Source organism: Psittacula echo, assembly GCF_963264785.1.
Source record: "Psittacula echo genome assembly, chromosome: 6".
NCBI classification, from domain to species: Eukaryota; Metazoa; Chordata; class Aves; order Psittaciformes; family Psittacidae; genus Psittacula; species Psittacula echo.
This window is the reverse complement of record NC_137743.1, coordinates 71,149,671-71,171,615: the sequence shown is the minus strand read 5'-3', so window position 1 is coordinate 71,171,615 and position 21,945 is coordinate 71,149,671. Positions and strand designations below refer to the sequence as shown.

Here is a 21,945-nt window from a genome sequence, read left to right as displayed (position 1 = left end):
TAGGGTAGATGCACAAAGATGGAGCTGTATAAGCCTATAAGCTGCATAACTGTATAAGCTCTACTTATACAGTCAGATCATATCCCTGAATACACACATCCTCTGTATGTAGAGATTTCCTAATTCTGCACTATGTAGCATCTTTCAGATATCCAAAGCAGATTTCAGGAAATTATATATTTTAATTCATAGAAGAAATACTTTTATCAGTTAAACCAGCATGTGACAGTGCCAATCAAACAGTCCTTGTTTCAAGAAGGAAAAAAACCCCACAAAATCACTAATAGTTTCATTAAATTTCTTAAGTGGTGTTTGCTTGGATGCTAAAAACCCCACATATGTTTTACATTGACACAGAACTTCATGCCTGTCTTCCAAAAGGTTAGTTCTGTCCAGCAATCTGTACAAGCTTTCTTCTCCCTGCACAGTTTCTCATTATTTCCTGGCATTTGCCCTTCAGCACACCAGGTCATTCAGACATGTATCTGTAAAGCATACTGAGATTTATATAGGGAGAAAAAAAAAACAAAAAAACACCAAAGTCCACACAGTTTCTCATTTACTAGCATTATGCATTATTTCCAGTATCAAAAGACAGAACTACTTATTGAATAACTTGTTTTTACTGGAGTTGCTCGAGTCCACAGGCTCCTATGGCCCAAAGAAAAGACTCACTGGAAATCAGTATTTGTTGGTTCCACACCGACCCACTTCTTTTTTGTGGGCTTAGTAATATCAGTTCCACAATGTAAATGCCTGCAATATAAATTGACAAACCCCAGAAAGATGCCACTTCTCACACACCTGGTTATCTCATAAATGCCAATAAGGGCAGAAACTGAAATTATTTGTTAATCCTAATATCTGCTCTCAAACTGTGTAATTTTTATTCCAGCCATAAAAACACAGGACTGATCTGCCTTCATCCCTGTGTTGTTTTTGATACATTTTCTCTACATTTGTTATACAAATGAGTCTAAATCCACATGGGCCTATTCTTCCAGGCTAAATCACTAATCCTGTCATTAACCTCAGAAAAATACACTATTTTTATGCTCACTAAGCCATCATTTAGCACAACAAAGATGCTGCTATTGTTCTGCATAACTAAGCTTCATGTGTTTTTTGTTTAAGTTGCTGTAAAAAAACCACCAACAAAAAAAACCCCAAAACTCAAAAACCATCAACAGGGAGAAACAAAAGAACTCTTAAGAACTTTAAAGTACCAAGGCATTCTTCTCTTCCATTGTTCAGATTCCAATATTAAGTAGGATGTTAAAGATAACCTGTGCCAAAGGATAAACCTTTTTCTTTAACAAAGTAAGATGCATTTTTGACACTGCAAACAAAACAGATCTCAAGAAAGAGCACAGAATTAAGCTGAAGGTCTTGCTTCTTGGTAATTGCACTACATATTTTACATCTGAATGGGCATTATGCAGAACATTTTAATACAAAGAGCCAAGAAGCCCAGTTTTTATTCACCAAGATCGAGCTGCAACATTCTTTTTTTTATTGTAACAGTAGAGGCTATCACTTACACTTCAAACAGGATCTGATCCAAAGTCCATTAAAGAATTTCCATTGATTTCAACAGGGCTTGGACTGCAGCCATCACGCAGGGAGAGCCATTCTTTGCATTCAAACACCAGTAGCTGTATCAGCTATAATACTGACACCACTTCTCATGATTCTGAATTCCACAGCATTTGTTCTTCCTTAAAACCCTTAGTTCATGCAAGCGTCTCAAAAGCAAGAGGAAACATCCAGTGCCTAAGTTTCTATTCCTCATTTGCAAAGTTAGTCTTCAAAACACAATCCTTAGAACACAGCAAATTCAAAATACTAAATATGGAACTCTGAAATTAGACTTCAGTATCACCTCATAATTATCTCTGAGAACCTGTGGTCAGCAACATGAATGAAGTCAGCAATATTCTGGCCCTGAACTGAAGTCTTCATGATTGCAAAGAAACCACTTTGAAGTCTACCATTTGTACATATTTTTTTAAAAGGTTTCCAGTGAAAGATTCTGATATCTTAGCTAAGCCCTGAGATAAAATTACAAACCCTTTACCTACATTTTATTTCTCTTCAGTCGCTGCTGATACAGATGCCAAGCACTAAAACTAATAATATTTCATATGCAACATTTAATGAATACTTATTTAAAAACATGCACAAGGAACAGTATTTCTGTGAGCAAGAGCAAGTGAATACTCAAGTCATCTCCTGATATAATGCAAATACCAGTATTTGCCTAGTTTCATCATTCCCTTCCTGATTTGACCTTCAAAAGAATGGGAGTGCCAGTCAACAACTGAAAAGTCTTTCTTTTGTTTAAAGGTAGTATTGACATTGAACAAGACTGGGCTCTCAGCCAGGTCTGTTTCAGGTATCAAAGATGAACAGGTCTGTAATTCTACATACCGAGTTGGCAGCTTCTCAAAGTCCACATCCAGAAACTGTTCATAGCTAGAAACAAAGCTATCCAGCCACAGCTTCAGGTAATCCGGATCTTTCTGCAAATAAGAGGAGAATATTAAGCAATATTGCCCTCAAGAAAATCTGTCAACAACTCTGAAATACTAACTTGAATAGAAAGCTTTCCTTTAATGCATTTCAATGAGACAAAGGAGGGAATATGCAGATTTTAAAATTAAAATTTAAAACCCAGTGTCCTTTTAAATTCCCAGCCATGTGGTGCTGATGTGACATTCTTAATGTATTCATTAGTTCATGTGTTTCTACTTCCTGGTACCAGTGCCAACCAAAGCATTTTAGCTTCTCCCCCCAAACAGCCAATCTTTACCTACTCTCCAGAGTAATACATATCAGGTTTACAAAATTACTAGTATATTCTAGTCTAGATAGCATAAATGTTAGTACACCACACTCTTTATGGTTTATAAAATTAGGTAAGAACTCAAATGACAATCCTAATCACAAAATAATTTGCTTTTTGCTTCAGTCATTGATCAATATGGCAGCTAGCAGCAGATCAGAGTCAGACTGAGTGTTCCAAGAGACAATGCAGAACTTGTGACTTGTCTATTAAATATCTATAAAACAAGATAAGAATTTAAATTTAGGCTTCCTAGTTGTTCTTTGTAGAGTACACAGACTCTGTTCATGACCAGCAGTTCCTCAGAGCAGGGCATCACTGACAGAAGGGAGGACAAACACTAGAGCCTGCAGGACTGCCAAACAGACAACAGCAAAAGCAACAGGTCAATTGTATGCCAGAAGCATTTGGCTGATTAGATGTTGGTAACTTAGGTACTAAGATAACACTAGAAAAACATATGTGTATATATATATATACACATATATAGTCTAGCTTTTACTAATCTATCTGCTGTAATAACAAGGCTTCTCTCATGCCATACTATAATAATATTATCACATTCTGGGTCATACCCTAGAAAATCCAAGGTAGTCAGACAAGTCATTTCTGATTTTGGTAGCCCTAAACCTGAAATGTCCAAGCTACATATTTCCAAACCCAACTGTGTTCATCATTTACCCCAAACCACTATGAGAAAAGTATAACAGGGTACTCTAACACAGAAGAAATTAAAGGGACATTAAGAATATGCTCTGAAGAAGCCACCATAAACTTGTAGAGGAAAAACGTCTGCTCCCAGGGAGGTAGGGAATGATGCTAAGGAGCTTTCAACTTTGTTCTTCTTATTCTTACAGAAAATCCCACTCCATCCACTTTGGAACTGGACCACTGAAGTGTGGGATAAGTCCCACACCTGGGATTATGAAGGAAAACAAGTTCAGTTTTAGTGAAAGCACTGTAAAACTCAGCTTCACTGCAGTACATTCGTTTACTGTCTTTTGATTGAAGATGAAATGTCATTATCAATTCAACCTAAGAAGCCTGAGGCATTGCTGCCATTCTATAATGTCTGATGAAACTGAGCAATCTCTTCTACATTCTTCTGTCACTCTCACTTGTTTCCCATATGAAAGCTCAAATCAAACGGCTTACAGATGGGGGAAAGGAGGATACTTTCATGTGCCTTGTATATTAGATACCCATAAAACAGACAGGAATCTAAATTTAGGCTTCCTAGTTGTTCTTGCACAGAGACTCTGCTCATGACCAGTTCCCCAGGGCTGGGCAACATTGCCAGAAGGTAGGGTAGATACTAGACCACTGCAAGTCACCACAGGAAAACTCTGTCAAAATATGCCATTTGAGATAGTGTCATTTTAGAAGTCAAGCTGCTTAATTTTCAAAAGCAAGCTGCCAGACCATAGGTAACATGTTCCTCCTCGAGGATTGTACAGTCATGGCCATTAGTGCACATCATGCAGTCCCACATTCTATGTTATAAATAATCTTCAAAATAACTTTCAAATATTTGCCTGAAGTATTACAGATTTTAAATTGCTTCTGATATACTCCAAATTTTATGAAAATCTGCAAAAGACTTCAACCTTTTTGATCATCCTTCTCTTTTCTGTATCTCCTTCTTTTTGCTTGTTGCCTTTATATTACCACAGATATTCCCAAATAACCAATTATTTCCCTTCAGTTTTAAGACCAAAGAGTAATCTGTGAATAACTAACACACACAGTATTCTGGGTCTATATCAAGCTAACGGAAAGAGTTGCCAAGAGAGACTGTCTGATAAGAGTACTGTCAGTGCAAAATTGTCAGTACAAAGGAGCCTCTGGAGGGGAGGGCATGCAGAATAAAATCAAAATGGGAATCCAGAATCTGAAGAGCTGCTAAATGCTTCTCAGAGCATCTCTCCACATGTTTTAAGACATGGGAATCCCTTTCTCATTCTAGACTTCACCCTTCCCCATACCCCCAAATATCACTCTTAAGCAAGAAGTGTCAGAAATACCCCAACACAATTTACCTAACTATCACTATTAATAATATATGAAATGTGTTCAGATACTGTGACAACAGCTGTCAAATAAAACCCTCAGCTAGATATATATCTTACCTATTTGCTTCCACTGCCTCTAATGCATATTCTTGTTTATTTTTTCTAATTGTCTTATTTTTCCTTCTTCCACTTTAGTCCCAGTTTCTCCCTCATTCATATTCTTTCTTCCTCATCTCTGCGTTACTGCCTTTTCATATTTTTAAGTCATCACTCCTTTTCTGTTATAAATTTGTCAAAAAAGTATTACGTCCTGTAAGTGTAATGTAGTCTTGTCCTCACGTTTAATATGTACAGAAGTACTAAACAGTTATCTTAAACACACACCTAGTAACTGCCCTAAGGATGCAACTGCAACCTACAGAATGAAGCAAGCTTTGAGATAAAAAATAAACTCAATGCTTCCACGCCACCTCTACAGAGTTAGACAGATTATTTCAATCAGGTGAGTACAGAATACTTGTTTCAAAGGTTCAGAGATTGAACACCTTGAAAATAAAACTAAAAGATGGGCAAGCGGTAAGACTTGCTAATACCTGAAAAGAATGAGCTCAAAGTTGCAGATGTTGTCTGCAGACACTAAAGCTTTTAAAAAATTATTTCATATTTAAAGCTTTAGCTTTCTTGTAATTCACAGCAAGTTATTTTAGCCACATGCAAACCATTTCACAGCATCATAAAGATTAGGAAAACCAGGATATGATTTTAGCAATTACAGTATAGCTCAAGCTACAGAGGACAAAACAATACCATCCATGGCAAAGTAACCAACAGCAATTTTGCCATATGCATGGTCCATGTCCCTAATGACAATGTGCAAAACTGAACACATTTGACTTTCACCTGTTGAACAAACAGCTTTCTCTTGGCATGAGCAAGTTCTCCTTGAAATGTAACATGAATTACTAAATTGATCCTATTCATATTCCCAAATTAAAATAATTTGTTGCCACAGATAAGGCTCACCACTAGCTGTTGACAATAAACTTTTGTAGGAAAACTCAGTTTTTCTTGGTCGCATATCTTGAAGGAAATTGTGCAAGTAATGTCATTATGAGACTTAAAATTGCATTAACAAAAGATTGTGAATGAGAGGAGAGGAATGGGAGGACAAAACACAAAATTAGATTAAATGTCTGCTTGCTCATTTTTAATAATATAACCTAAATCAACTTCAACTTTAAGATGAAATTAAGCCTCCTTACCCTTAAACTATAATGCCTTTGCAAGACTATCAGTGCAAGAGAAGAATACTGGCAGACAAAATATGCAGTAGAAAGCAATTATGTAGATGGCAAGAATAGGGCACTGATGTTATAAAAGGCTAAATGTTTTTGCTTACCTGTAGAGCACATACTACTCAATTCACTTTACCACTAAACTCCTCCCAATTCTGGTAAAAACCAAGAACTGTAGCATTGTTCGATCATTACTTGCAGCACAATATTTAACTCCCTTGTACCTCAATCCCCTGTCAGCCTACTAATTACATATTATTCCAAGTTATTAAAATAATCAAGCTTTGATATCAAAATACAAGGTAACACCACTGGAATGTGCCAGTAGCAAATTGCTTACACAACAATTGACTCATTCTGAGACAAATCTAGAGATTCCCATCCAGGCAATAGCACTTGGGGAAAAAAAAAATAACAAAATCATCAAGGCAAAAAAACAAACAAGATCACTTAGCAACATAACAATCACTAAGAAATAAATCTCCATTATAAACCACCTAATAGAAGTATGCCACCTTTCCAGAAACAAATACGGAGACTTACAAACTAAGAGTACATCATTCCAGGAAAAAATGACCCAATATTCACCAGGTTTGCTACAGACATATAAATTATTTCAAAGATGTTAGAAACTTCAGTTAAAACCAGCTTTCAAACTTTGAATCTGGCCCAGATTTTCTGTTTTCTTTATTAGCAGCGATCAGCCCAGAACCCATGCACCAGTCACCTGTGGAAAGCTACAAGAAATCTAAATTTTACTGAAGCAGTTTTAAGAAAGGAAACTTACAATGGTGTTACCCATGGCACAGTATACAAAAATGTCCATTCCTAAAACATAGCTAAACACACACCTTTCTGAAGACCAGCCTAGAGAGTTTCAAATGCATCTTATATTTTCCTAAACCAGAAGAGCGTTGGTTGAGGATAAAAACTGACTTTTTATATTGGTTTACATTTATAATTTCAGAATTAAACCAGACAGTAGTAATGGGTTTCAGCTGCTTCCTGCACCATGTACACTGCAATTATCCTACCCAGCATCTTTATCATAGAATCATAGAATCAGAATAGTTAGGGTTGGAAAGGACCTTCAGATCATCTATTTCCAACCCCCCTGCCATGGGCAGGGACACCCCACACTAAACCATGCCACCCAAGGCTTCATTCTTTATCTTGAACTGAACTTTTTTTTGACATCAGCTGCTGCCATCAATATGAAGTTTACATTCAGTGGATTTTAGAATCAACTGAGTTCCCTCCATACCCACCTTTTCAACTATCCTCTTTTTTCCCATGACAAATGGTAAAGCACATTAACAGCAGAATACAAATTGACCTAACTTCAACATCAACATATTTGTGTTCTTCAATGCCAGATCAACTTTCCAAGACAGTATATGTTGCAATCCAACAAGTATCTGTGTTACCACATGGCAGAAGATAGCATTCCATGTGTACGGCAATACTTCAGATCTGTGTTGCTACTGAGAGTAACAGATGTCTGAACAGCAACCCCAGCTCCAATTGATACACTATAAATTGTTAGCTACTCCATTGTATCTGGAGTCCTCCAAAGGGAAGCAATAACTTAGTCAGACCATAGTAAAGCATCTTAAACGCTCAGATGCCTTATTACCAGTAAAAGCCATGAAACCTATGGAAACCTGATTCCCCACTTTCATAATTTCCCTTTGTTGTCATTCTGCAGACTGGTAGCTGCAGCCCACACCTCAGACAACAACTTCAAGGTGTTTTCTGTAGTGCTGGTTGAAGACATACCATGCTTTTAAAGCACAGTGTACAAAGCAATGTATGTTTTGATAATACATCACAAGGATAAACTGTGATAAACCGATTTTAGGTTTGTGTTCTTTCCCAGCCCTGCCACACACACTCTGCAGACATGCCTTATGAGATCAGCAAGAAATGCAAAGGAAACATTTGATTTGTACAAAGCAGTAAAAGCAGAAAGAAGCTAGATGTGGTAATAAAACACCCGTCACCAGTTACAGCTTTCCAATCACTAGAAGAAGATAAGAAAATGTTGATTTTCTAAACCTTGCAGCCTTCTAAGCCACAAGCCTAATCTTTTCACTTATTTTAGATGAAACTTGCCTTATGCCATTTGGTAAATGCAAAACAAATTTCTGTATCTTATTTGAGTAATAATTCATATATGGAGACTGCATGCCTTAATACTTCTGGAAGATAATTTCTCCAAGGCTTAAAATTCCAAGAAGCTAAAAAACCAACTTAAGTTAGCCATTTCACTATTTCTCTTCATAACAATAAACTGGAACAACCAGAGTTTTGACAGGGCTAGTTTAAGAGAGTGTCGTTGTAAGGATATGTGCAAATCTAAAACAAATAAATAAATAAATAATTTAAAAGGTAAACAGTCCTGTAATTGATATCCAGAAGTCTGCAGAGCCTAAGCTTCGGCATCTGAGCTCAACATACTGTAATAAAGGTCTGTGAAACTGCCATAGTAACAGTTATTCACCTGCAGTAATGAAAGAAAAAAATATTTTAAGCCTATTAAACCAAATGTAGCTCAGAGCACCTGAAAGTGAAAATACTTCCTTGTTCTGCCCTTCCTTAAATATTTCTGGTTTTGTTAAACAAAACACACCCAAAACCAAACAAAAAACCCCAAACTACCAGCCTTTAAACCTCCATTTTCATAACATCCTCTTGGCACCATAATAGTTGTCATAGCCCTTTACACTTGGAAAGACTGCCAGGCCCAAGTAGTATTGCATTCCTAACAGGAACATCCCTTTCCCCCTACCTCCCCCCCCCCCAAAAAAAAAAAAAAAAAAAACCACTCAAAAAAGCACACCAACATAAAAAACCCAACCAAACAAACAAACAAAAACAACTAAAAATCATCATAAAACATCCAGGAGAGGCTGGTTCATTCATTTGGGTTTTTTTAACTAACATAGTTAATACTACACTAGAAAATTAAAAAAAATGTTGCTAAATAAAACCAGTCTCTTGGTGTACAGTATGGATAGCAATACTGTGGCTAAACACTGCCAAACATTACCAAATTTTCCAGGAAGTCTACATTTTAACAGTTGCAATATATAAACTCCAGCAAGGCTATCCTTAGACTTGGTGGAACTGGGAAACAAGCTCTCAATGCTAACACCAACTTTAATTTTAGCTATGCTGAACCAAAGCCAATAGCAGAGAAGTTTAGTCTAATGCCTTTCTGAAAGATACAACGTTCTCTAAGGCAATGAAGGAAAAAGAAACTGTAAGCAAAAACTACACTAACTTTGGACAGGCTCTTGTCTTTGATATACTAAATTATCTAGAAATTATAATAGCTTTCTCTACTCTTTATGAAGACTGATGAAATGACTGACAAAGAAATGTCCAGTCCTTTTTTCCCCCCAGTAACTATTTGCCTATCCAAGAAGGTCAACAGGAATTTTTTGCACTAATAAGATTTTTAAAACTCATAACAAGCCAGGCAGTGTTGAATTCTTACACCTAAGTTAAACAAAAACATCTTACACAAAACTGGCATTGAAATCCTCCCACTGAAAGTGTTTAGACCCACACCTGTGGAATACAGGCACATTCACCCAAGGTTTCAAATCAATACAAGTGCTGCTTTTAGATATAACCATAACTTCCAGCCCTACTAACCCTCCAAGCAAACAGACACAACTAGAAGGGCAAAGCTCAATACAATTTTTATAGCAACATCCAGGAAGTATTAGTTGTTAAAACAAAAGCTGGACCCCCCCGAGGCTATTTGCGGTGTCACATTCCATGCTCCAAAGGCAAAAATTCCCTGCAGGGCAGTTCAGAGTCAGACAGGGAGACAAGATCGACTTGTTTGACAAGACAGTTGTTTGAAGTCGTTAAATTTAACATCAAAAAGCCAGCCTGGTCCGACTACTGTGCGTAGCAGTCAGTCAACCTTCAAAGTGGATTTCAGTTTAGAAGCACTACCATGAAATCCCACTGGCACTGGTATTATGGTAACTAATTCCCCATCCCCAAGCATTACATTTAAAATAAGAACAATTCCTCGGTGTTAAGGCTGAATTAGACCTACCAAAAATGACATTAGGAAATTAAACATTAAATACTACTGCCCTTAGATCACTAGCGAGTTTAACAGTCTTAAAACTAACTGAAGTAGCCTGCATAATACAGAACGGTAGATCATTTCTCAACACTGTTTGAAATAAACTCTTCATTGGGGAATTACAAGGTTTGCTTTAAGGGAGCTTTTTCCTCTTCATGTTTTCAGATGTAAAAAGCAACATTTTCAGCATGAGACCTCCTAGCAGCCTTTGTTCCAAAATATGCCAAAGTGCTTATGCTTTCCATAAACCTTTAAAATCTGTAAAATGCCAAAATAAAACCTGAAAAGCCTCATTATAGCAACAACAGAGTTAGAATTAATAAAAGCCTTCATGATAAACTGTCAAACTGGCTAAATTGCCTTGACAAATTCAATCAATTCTAATTGTCAAGGGAACCACCTTTGGGCACAACTTTTTTCCCTTTGACCACAATGCTAATTTCTGAATCAGCTGTTGATCCAAAAGAAGGAAGGCTCCCAGCAAGTCATTATAAACACCCTTTTCCAAAATTCACACAAGCCTTCTGCTCCACTTCTGGAATTAAAAGAAAAAGGGGGATGTGTTTTGCTTTATAAGTGGGAGTTGCAGTGAATCATGATAGAAACAACTATTTTGGGGCAAGTTAAAAATCTCCATTTGGCATACAGATTTATATCAAAATAAACCTATAGCTGTCAATCATCATAAAATTTAGCTCACAAACATCATAAGTCCAAGTCAATATACTTTCTCTCTTTCCAAAGCAAGGAAAATAATTATAATCTTCCACTAATTTTCCATTAAGGCCTTAGGTTAAAGAAAAAGCCCATTATCTGAGAGCTGTTATTTGATTTCTTTTCTACTTCAACTCCCCAACAAAACGGGGAAAACAGAACTAGTTTTCTTACTAAAATGGAAGTAAAGCCTCTATTTTTATCTCTTGTTCTTTTTTTGCTGTTGTTTTTCAATGACAACACAATTACAGCCTTGTAGCTTGGATCTGGCATGTGACTGATGCCATCCATAGGATGAATCTAGTTAATCCAACTTCAATGTCTTCACATTTGATAGAAAGTACCACTTGGCAAGTTCCACATACAAACTGATACATAGTATTTCAGCCTTTTAAAGTCCACTGCACAGGGCACTTACCAAGAATATTATATTCTATTGACATTCACTTTTTCCATCAAAGTTGAAATAACAAACCAACAGTATTAAAACCTGGAAGCTGTATTTTATGCCTAAGAGAACAAGAAGCATCCTAAACAACTCTAAGACAACTAAACATGAAGTCAAAAGTCTACAGTGCCAAGATCAGCCTAAACAATGAAAATTCAAACTATAGCTTAGGGAAGGCTTAGAGTTTAACAGTTGATTGCTTTGAAACTCCAAGTTATGCTGTCGTTCTACATGAGAAAAGGGCTGAGTTTTAGCAACACCACACACAAAGACAGCTTATGCACCATCAAGTTTCTAACTGCGTGTAATGTAGAAGTTTAACACAGACAGACAAAGGAAGCAGGATGGTGCTACAACAGTAAAACCGGACTATTATTTCACCCAACCAACAGCTAAATATTGTCAAGTCTTTCAGCAAAGGCTGAGAACTTGTGCACAGCTTGTCAAAAAGTCATCTGTATTTGTTTCAAAGTGTTACAAGATTACCATACACCAAATTTAACTAAAGCAAGTTTTCCTTTCTTTAGCTATGAATTTCACTGGTTTTGTCTTCTCAGCCTCACCAGGCAGCTGAACTGCACAGTGAAGGTATAAAAACACCTCACCTAAATTCACTTTTCAAAACCCTTCTAAAAAAAAAAAAAAAAAAAAAGAAAAAAAAAAAAGAAAAAAAAAAAGACTCAAAAACTAGGCCATAGCAGAATTTGTGTTACTTCTTCAACTGCTGTTTAGTATCCCTTGAACTTCTGCCAGTACAGATTTAAATGATTAGGACACGTAGATATTGAGGTCAGATTTTGGCAAATAACACCACTGTCCTGTATGCCCTGCTTTATTTCCAAGAGCTTTACCCATGCAGCACAGTGAATGATGTGGGGTCCTCAGGACAAAAAAAACTGCATGAAGTCATACCTGAGCCACGGTACTCACTGCCAATTTTGAGACCCTTTTTTTGCATTTTAGGTAATTTATACACAACAGCTATTAAAGGACCATTCTTCTCATCATGGTATTTTCTCTCCCCAATTCCAAGTTTGCCCTTGAAAGCATGTGAACGCTACATATCTAACCAAAACCTGGTTTGTTTTGTTTTTTAATTAAGTTATGGAACATCAAATAAAACCTTTTCTCTCCTTGCTTCTCAGAACATGCTAAAACATTTATCGTACACCCCCCATGAAGCTTCAGTCATTTATCAAGAAAACTGTCCATTCCAGCTAGTCCTAAATTCAGCAAAAGCACATGTAAATGAATACCAACTTTCACATAGTTGAGTGCATTAGACAATCACTCATTGACAGAGCTGGTAAGGTGACTTACAAGCAGCCCGCACCTAACATAACCACTTTCTACAAAGCTGATGAAGATTATGTCACTGGAAACTCTGAGCTGATACCCCACATATACTGTCGGTTAACATTTCCATCACTCTTCCACAGAAGCCAAGCATTTACTCTTACTGCATGATGCTTTTAGGAAAAGCAGTGTCAATAACTTTTAAAATTGTTTTGGTTCCTAAATTCTCCTTCCACATTGAAAGGGAAAACTGGCAGTAAGCCATATGAAGGTGCAATGTTTTCCTAGAATTATTACTTATTACTAATACTAACAGAATAATCATGCTATCCTATTGAAGGAGTCAGACTCAAACCACTTCATTTTTACTTTCCTTTTAATAGATATTTCTGGCATTAATGTCAAATCCTTTTTTCCAAACCTTTCCAACCTCTGATTTCACTTCCTTATTAGTTTTTTTAGATGTCTTATGTGATACTCCTACAGGCTCTCAGGCAGGTTCTGGTGAATGACAACTGACAATACAAAGAGTACCAATTCTCCCTACATTAATAATTAAATGCAAATTCATTCACTGTTTTAATTCAGACTTCAGGAATATGTCCTCAAATATTTGGCTTCATCCCTATTCACTCCACAACTTCAGTCTAAAAGCCAGAATTACTCAAAATAGTTATGTAATTTAACTGTATTTCCTATGCCTAACTGTTATCTATTGGATAATTAAAGGTTTAGCATCTGCTTTGATTTTATGCTTTGTTCTATGTAAAAGTAGTATTTAAGGTTTTGTTTGTGCCTTCCTCAAATAACCTTTATCTAAAGCATTCAAAAGCCTTTAAAGCCTTTGGAATTTAACCTCTTAAATATCCTGACTGTTTTAAAATATGCTCTGCTTTTAGATACTGCTATAACTAGCTATTCTTACAGTTAAATTTAATTGCTAATTTTATATAGCCATAGTTAGCAGTGTTACTCAATGGTCAAACAATTATTTAATGCCACTTACTCCTAATGCTTACTATAGGTACATGCAATCCTCAACCATAAATCAGAGAAACAGATTGTCATAAATGCTTTAAACATCAGAATAAGCATCAACACACAAATATTTATCAGCACACAAATCTAAGAGCTAATGTTTGGATTTACAGATGCATAGGGGAGCCTTAGTGAGATGTCCAACTTAAAACAGCATTTATGATAAGAGAAAAAAAAAATCACTAAAATATAGTTTTAATTTCTTGGTGTTTCCATCACACCTCCCATCCTCTACTGCAGCCTCACATTTACCGGAAGATAAATCGGAAAAGTTATTGGAACAAATGATTTCTTTTAAAAATAAGATGTTTATCTGTACTGTTGAGACATCTGCATGTTTTGGTGGTTTTCACTACATATATTTCTTTCATCAAGAAAAGCTCAGTAATTAAAGAAGCTCTTCTCTCTTCTATAACAACTGGTTAACCTTTCTGAAGCCTGTAAATATTTTAACAGTACCTACTGACAAATTTGGATTCACGCATTAAGCTACAATGCTGTTCAACAGGCAACTGGCAAGCCTTTCTCTTGTTTCCATATTACAGCACAAACATACCGCACATTTGAGTTGGTTCCGCAATATTCTTTTATCGGAACACACGCTATCCCTGGATCTGAACCTCATGACCAAATTAAAAGTGCCACAACTCACATACCACACAACAGCCCCGTGTTTGTTAAATTCACTCTAATATTAGTACATCAACACTCAGAGCCAACAGCCTGTGTTTCTAGCTTTGTGATAAATCATTCCATTTAACAGACATTAGATTCTTTCACTTCTGTAAAAACTTGATCTGGAATACATTTGTTGGTATGTTCAGAACTGATGTTTCTCATTAATTCCACAGTTTCTCACTAATCCACAAACCTGTGGACATGTAGGAATTACAGTCTCATGCTGAACACCAGTAAAACCTTGAATCTTAGAGTCAAAGCATGGACAAACCTCAGCTACTTCTGTATCTAAAAGTAGCAGCTACATATAGGTATTGCCAAAGATGCTATAGAATGGTAAGAAAAAAAATAGTTTTTATGTAGCTTTCAGAATATGATGGTTTTCTTACATCTCTGTCTCTTAGATTTTTCTGCTGTCTCATTTCAACCTGAAGTCTGCATTCTTTGTGGCAGAGTTGCTGTTCTGTGTCTGAACAACCATCAGCACAAGGTCACCCCTTGTCCACAATTAAGGAAGGTAGTGGTTACTACAAGTTAAGAGACCGATATCTCATATATATGTCAGTTATTTATATGAAAAGTTCTATATTTGTAGATATCAGAACTGTGTTAGTTCTTGGACTATGAGACAGCTCTGTAAATAGCAGACAGTAAAATTGAAGTCCAACTGTTCTTGTTTATCTATATCCATTCTTAGTTCAGCATCTAGTAAACAAAGGCAAAGCTATTTTCACCAACATATGGCCACCTGTGACTTGTGACATGCTCTTTTACAAATTACACTCCCTCAGAATACAGAGATTTATTTAAAACTATGGGCAGAAAAGTTATTTTGACACAGCAATTGTTTAATAAATCTTCATTCACAAGTTTTAACAGAGGCATGAACTTACATGATAATTGTGACTTAGGAGAAACCACTTTTACTGAACACTTTGTTTGCTCAAGTATTCATCTAGCTGTAAGCTGAATACTTCTTTATCTAGCATAACAAAGGCAATATATAGTCATGCAAGATGAATCGCTGACAAATCAGCAGTTACACAAGAAAGAAAACAAGTGCAAGCCAAGTCGAGATCATATTTGGGATGCAAAGGTCAGCGTTTCACATGAGGCTCACAGTTTCACGTCAAAGATTATATTCTTGTTGAATTACATGTGCTTCACCATAACTGAGCCTAATTTTGCTAAAACCACATTTCTTTGAGAAACACAACTACTATATCATTTAGGTGAACAAATTCAGTTCAATCATATTACTTGAAGCAGCCCTACAATAGTCATGACTATAAGCTGATTTGATCATAAGCTTTTTTAGCTTATTTACAAATACTCTCCAATTTTATACAGGGACAGAAGTTAAAAACCCCTCACAAGCAAAACCTCATGTTATTTAATATAAACTGACAAACCATCCCTTCCCCCTTATGCCTTTGAAACCCCACTTTTAAGGCAACTGAGGACTTTTTTGTCTTTCCTTCTTTTTTGATTGAGCAGAAAATCTCTTTCCATTTAAAAGGGTATCTGACCACTTTCCAAGTAAAATAATTAATATCAGAAATCCTGACATGCTTTATGCCTAAGGGTATGAAACACCCACCAGAACAACTGGAGATGAGATACACACAGTTAAAAATCTTACAGATAAAATAGAAGCTGAACCTCTTTAATTTCAATCTGCAGTAATGGTTACTTCAAAGGATTATAAAACACAGATTATTTTGGTATATGGATACATACTTAACATCTAAGAAAAGCTTAATCAACTAATATTACAATAGTAATATTGTTACAGCTATGCTGGTCTAAGGCTACAAGGCAAAACTGGTACAGATCACTTCAGTCACGTGAACATGAAAAGGTCACAGATACACATGAAAGCATGTCCTTTCCCCAGACTACTTCAGTTCCCCTAAGAGAGCTCTTCTGATGTACATTTATGTTAGTAAAGCCTTTTCAGGTATCTGCTGCATATGCACTTATATGAGAAGTCTTTCAGGATTCTGTGTATTGAAGGCCTCCAACTGATAGTCAATATGCTTGATATTACTATTGTCTACCTAGCTTACTGCAGAAAACTTTTTCTAGTGACTTCTATCACTAGCAAAAGTTTTAGTCCTTTTAGTCTAGTCCTTCTAGAAAGGACTCGTGTTACCTGTTCTACATATAATTCATTTATCTTAAAAGACACCACGCTCCTACATTTGGATGAGGGGAGAGTAGCTTACATCCGAATCAATATTCAAGTAACAGCGTTGTACATTAACAGATAATTGAACAGAAAAAACAGAACAAAAAAACATTTTAAAAGCATAAAAAACCATGCAAGTTGCATCCTTAACAATGCTTTCTTTGCAAAAAGTTTGACATCACCATTTAAAAGAAAAAACAAACAAACCAAACAAAATTCAAACATTAACAGCTCAGACTATCAACAATACAATGCTGTGATACAACCCCAGTTGTATCACAATTTCACTAAGTTTAATGAATTTTTAAACTGCTTCCATGCATAAATCATGTGTAGCTACTACTTTCACTGGGCATCTTAAACAGCAGATTGTAATATGCCACTTTGCAGCAACTGTCCAACAGGATAGCTTTTAGGGGAACAAAAGCTAAAAAATATAAATCCAAAACCAAACCTCAACCTTAGATTAGAAACTGCCAGATGAAACACAGCTGAATACCAACTAAAAATGAACTTTTCCAGCCACACAAACATGACCTTAAAAAAAAATAAAAAGAAACCACCTCAGTGTCATCCAAAGACCGCTTCTGCAGAGATCCCAGCTACATGCTGCTGTCTGCCCAAACCAGCTGAACTGCAGAAGAGGCAATGAAAACAGAAATGCTTTCCTAATGTTACTTCACACAAAATTAATAGCTGTGGCTGACACCTGATGCTGCCAGAGATGTCAGGTGATCACAAAGAACAAGAGTCACGACCTCAGATAGAAGGTGAGATACTAACACAGCATTACCCATCACTTTGAAGCTATGAAAAACCGGGCTGCTGTAGCACAGCGTGCTATATTTAACATACTATCATGAAGGACCCGATTATCAAAAAAAGGCAAGGCAAACAAGTCTATTTTTTAGCAACAATATGAAGCATCACAAAAAAGGAGCTTGGATTTCACTGTTTCTTTATCTAGCAAGGCTGCAAAAGCTAAAACCACATACTTGGTATTTGTGGCACAACAAATTCCCACCTTACTCAGTTGTGACTCTCCAGCAGTTTTTGTAGTTGGGAGGAATTGCCTAGCTTTCTTCCTTCCCAGGACGTCAGCCACAAAGTCATGACAGTACAACATACAGGATATGATACTTCACTGGGCAGTCCCAGGTATACGGAGACTTCTCCTTAAACCACTACATCCTGTCACCTTATGCTAGATGCTCCAAGGAGAACAAAGTATAGCACACAGATGTTTTCAATATATCACTGAACGATCTAATTTACATTAAAGCTTTACAACATTTTACATCCTAAGACCTAGCTTCTTCAGTTGCTCTTAACTTCAGCAAACTTAATCCAAGATAAAACGCTTATGCTGGATGCCTGCCCCAAGCAGAATGAGGTAAACCAGTTGAGAGAAAGAAAAACCAGCTTTGTGTCCAGCACTTTTTGAAGAAGTGAAGATTCCTTTTTCAGAGTTACTCTAGTTGCCTTCAAATTTTGACAGTTAGTGTTTTTTTAGTATATATACATATATGTATTTTGCTACTTAAAACCTAGTCCTTGTCAACATATGAACCCACTTAATAATTGTGCCTTTAACATATGGCTCTGGAAAAAAAAAGGCCAAAAAAACATCACCAACAGCTCATATAGGCCGAGTATATAAAAGGATACTTTTCTTTTAATAAGCCATTTGCCACGAACCGACAGCTAACTGACTCAGTACACAGCATTCCCACAGAGAAACTGAACGTCCTCTTAAGTGATCTAAAGCACACAAAGCACACATTTTAACTAGCAGTCCTTTATTTATGCAAACTTCCTGCTAGCAAGAGGACAACATGGAGATGGAAAGCATACAATCTTAATGAAAAGTTCCAGCAAAGGAGGAGAAGGTGTAAGACAGACATAAAAATTTTATAAAGAACTAGGGAGGAAACAGACATAGACCGGCTGGGTAAAGAAATTCAGAGCTTGGCTCATTTGGCTCATTTCTGCAGCCCTGAGTCTCCCAAAGCAGAGGAAAGCCTGGATTCTTGGAGTCTGTTCCAAGCGTCTTTGTTCTTCTCACATCGATGAACTCACTGGCAAAACATCCATGTCCTCCAGTGCTAGGCTATTTCCTACTACCATTGGCAGTACTAAATTAATTTAAAAGGCAAAGGTCTATGCAAATATGTTTCAACCCAACAGATCACCCACCCTAGTAGCAGCAAGAAGTCATACCATGCTGTTATGTTCGCACTAGTTTTATTTTTAACATCTAGAGCATTAGGGTTGCAAACTCACACACACAAAAATTAAGAAAAGCTACAATTAACACTGCTTTGTGCAACCTCCATCCACTGCTTAGTGCACTTGTTCAGACTGCATATACTTAAATTCTAACATTTTATGCTCTCAAGATAGGCCTTCTGTAGAAATTAACTGGGAAGAAGAACAAGGGAATGTCTGTTTTACCCTTAATGTCCTACTGGTTTGAAAAGTTTAAGGAACTGAGATACCTATGAAGCATGAGACTGCAAAGAGAAAAGGCAAAACAAACCCAGAGAGTAAGGCCACCAAAAGCTAGCCTTGCCACCGAGTGACAGTAGGCCCGTCCTTTCCCATGCCTCTAGAGTTACTTTTTGTATGTTTTTTATTTTACAGATATCTATTCAGATCATCTGCAATTCAATTCGTGTACATACTCAGCAACCCAGAGGCAATTAGGCTCTGTCCTTTAAACATATCAATTGCTTTATGCTATAAAATGCAAATGGAAACAGTATTTTAATAACATTCTTGCCAGATGAAGGAAATTCATTATTATTAATGGAATACTTAGGTGTTCTGATGATAACCAGCAAAGGAAGATTTGGGAGTAACTTGATAAATCTGCTCTTCAGGATGGCTTTTGCTAACATAGTTTAAAAGAAACTGGAGCTTCACATAAAAGGTAAGTATAAAGCTAAGTACCAGACAGCACTGAATTAATACATTTTAATGCCAAGGCCATAAAAAGAATTATGTGAACATATGCATTCACATGGTTAAAAGATATAGCTAGAATAACTGCTTAAACTGAGCCACAAACACTGTGCAATTCACACCGCACACACAAAAAAGCCCAACTTGAAGGGCAAATCAAGAGATAAGGTTAGATATAGTCTAAGAATATAGTTGGATATAGTCTGCAGTTATATCCTTACAGGAGCCAGACAAGTCCATGCAATTTGTGAGGAAAAAAAAAAATAATAACAGGCTAAAAAATGTTAGAGACACATTTTAAATACCTGACTTCCAAACAGAAGAGGAAAAAGACAAACAACACTCCCCCAGATATTTACCTTATTGCAGTAAAGCATCCAAAGCTCATACAGCCTCTCTCGGGATGCCATTCCTTCTCTTGCTCTTTTCCTGGTAGCAGCTACTTTTGTTCAAGATCCTACCATGCTCAGTTCCCAGATGCTCTTTCCACAGGTTTTACTTTATTATTACAGTTATATCATTACCCGAAGAGTCAAAGTTGAAAATAATAGCGTCTCAGTCTCTCCTTATCGGGTAAAAAACGTAGCACAACACAGGCAACTGCAGGCAAGTGTCAACCATGTCCGTTCTTCGCCAGCGCCTCTTCGGTTTTAACCTCTGAAAGTGAAAACATACCCTTCAAGCCTTTGGTGAAGGAAGGAAATAACAAATCCGCACTTAAAGCCCACAGACGACCTCGGGAATTACGCGGCGGCAGGTCGCATCCTTTTCGTGTCTGACATTATCACCCCTACGACGGAGAACTTCGGTTTCTGATCTCCGTGACGCTTTCTCTTTTCCTGCAGGGAAGCAGCGGGGCAGCTGAGAGGGGACGGCGCAGCCCTGAGGCGGCTGTGGTAACGCCCGGAGGGGACTGACGCCCCCTGCATGCCTGGGCCCCGGCCCGGTAGTGACAACCGCTGCGCTGCCCTGCTCGCCCCAGGCCCGGACTCCGCAGCGGCCTCGGAGCCCGGCGGGCCCAGGCAGAGTCTCCTCCCGCAGACTGAGGGCTGCCCAGGCAGAGACGCTGCCCGCGGCCTCTCCGCGCCCCGCAGGGCCGCGGGCTGCCCCGCCGCCCGCTCCCGAGAGAAAGCAGCTGCCCCGCGCCACCACCTACCGCGCCCTCGGCCTCTCGCAGCTCCCACCGCGCTACCGCGCCTTCTCTCCCCGCAGCCTTCCCGGGCCACGGCGGGCAGCGGCCGGGCAATGCCGCGCAGCAGCCGGGCGGCAGAGAGGGCCGGACCTCGCCACATCGCCCGCCCCGCCCGCATGCCGGCACACGCCCCGGGCCGCCGCCGAGGGGCGGGGAGGCCGCGAGCGCCATCTTGGCTTCGGGCAGGGGCAGTACCGCCAGTGCAGGCGGAGCGGCTGAGGCCGGGGTCGCTGCCTGGACCGAGGGAGACCTGTGAGGCGGGCTGGGGCAGCTGTGGTGGCAGAGCCATACGCAGCACACGGCACCTCACCTGAGGAGCAGGCGGTCCCCGTAAGGTGGCGCGACCCTCTGCTGCTCGAGGGGTCTCCTTGCGTGTAAAAGGATCGGCATATCCAGTCCTTTTGAGAGCGAGCACCTCAGGAAACCTCCGCACTGTAGGCGATAAAGCTAATGAAATAAAGCTAATGAAGCACGTACATGTGTTTTACACACACTCCAGAGCGGCCTGCCTCCGTAGCCTGAGGAGTGTGGACATGTATGCACATACAACCTGCTACTGCTTTAAAGCAGTCTGTACCTCGTATGCAGAGCTTGAGTAGAACTAAGAAAACACTCCTAAAATAAAGTCAGATTTCTAAAGGAGGAATGTGAAAAGACATTCCTCAGCTTGCTGGTGTGGCTCTTCCCAAGCGTGCGGATAGTGCGCTGACCCTCCCGAAGGCACAGTGCTTCAGCAAGGGACTTTCCTCCCGCTCTACTTGCTCAGTAGTAGGATCCTTCTAGCATGACTTGCCAGGAAACAGGCGTCCCTCTGCTCCCTTGGAAAGTGGGGCAGGAAATTAATGCTGTGTCAGGCTCCAACGCAGGGAGAAGGAGGTTTAAGGAGGCCTGGGCCTTCTCCTCCAGTCTGCTGTGAGGCCCTGCAACCTCTGAACACAGCCCTGCTCCTGCCACTGGGTCATCTCACTTGTGTAAATCTCACACAGCATCAGGTGATGAAGCATTCATTGCGCTGTTGATTCCTTTGCAGGGGATTTCCACACTGCTGCAATGGTTTCACGTGAGTTGTGAAAGTCCTTTGCAAAGGCATTGATTGTATGATGTCATTGTATTGCCTGCTGTATAAAAAATTGCTAGGGATGGAGAAGTGTCACCAAAAGC

General features: G+C 38.5%; 1 protein-coding gene across 5 annotated transcripts in view; it reads right to left on the bottom strand.

Moving 5' to 3' along the window:
- The window catches only part of NBEAL1 (neurobeachin like 1), an 87,901-nt gene extending 67,019 nt beyond the window's left edge, over window positions 1–20,882 (bottom strand). For all 5 annotated transcript variants that reach the window (XM_080621867.1, XM_080621863.1, XM_080621865.1 and 2 more), the window contains exons 1-3: window positions 20,749–20,882; window positions 19,952–20,249; window positions 2,431–2,522 (exon numbers count right to left, since the gene is read on the bottom strand). In XM_080621867.1, coding sequence (XP_080477993.1) covers window positions 2,431–2,522; window positions 19,952–20,002 — 143 coding nt within the window. In that variant the 5' untranslated portion in view covers window positions 20,003–20,249; window positions 20,749–20,882. The remainder of the gene's footprint in view (window positions 1–2,430; window positions 2,523–19,951; window positions 20,250–20,748) is intronic.
- Between the last annotated feature and the right edge of the window lie 1,063 nt (window positions 20,883–21,945).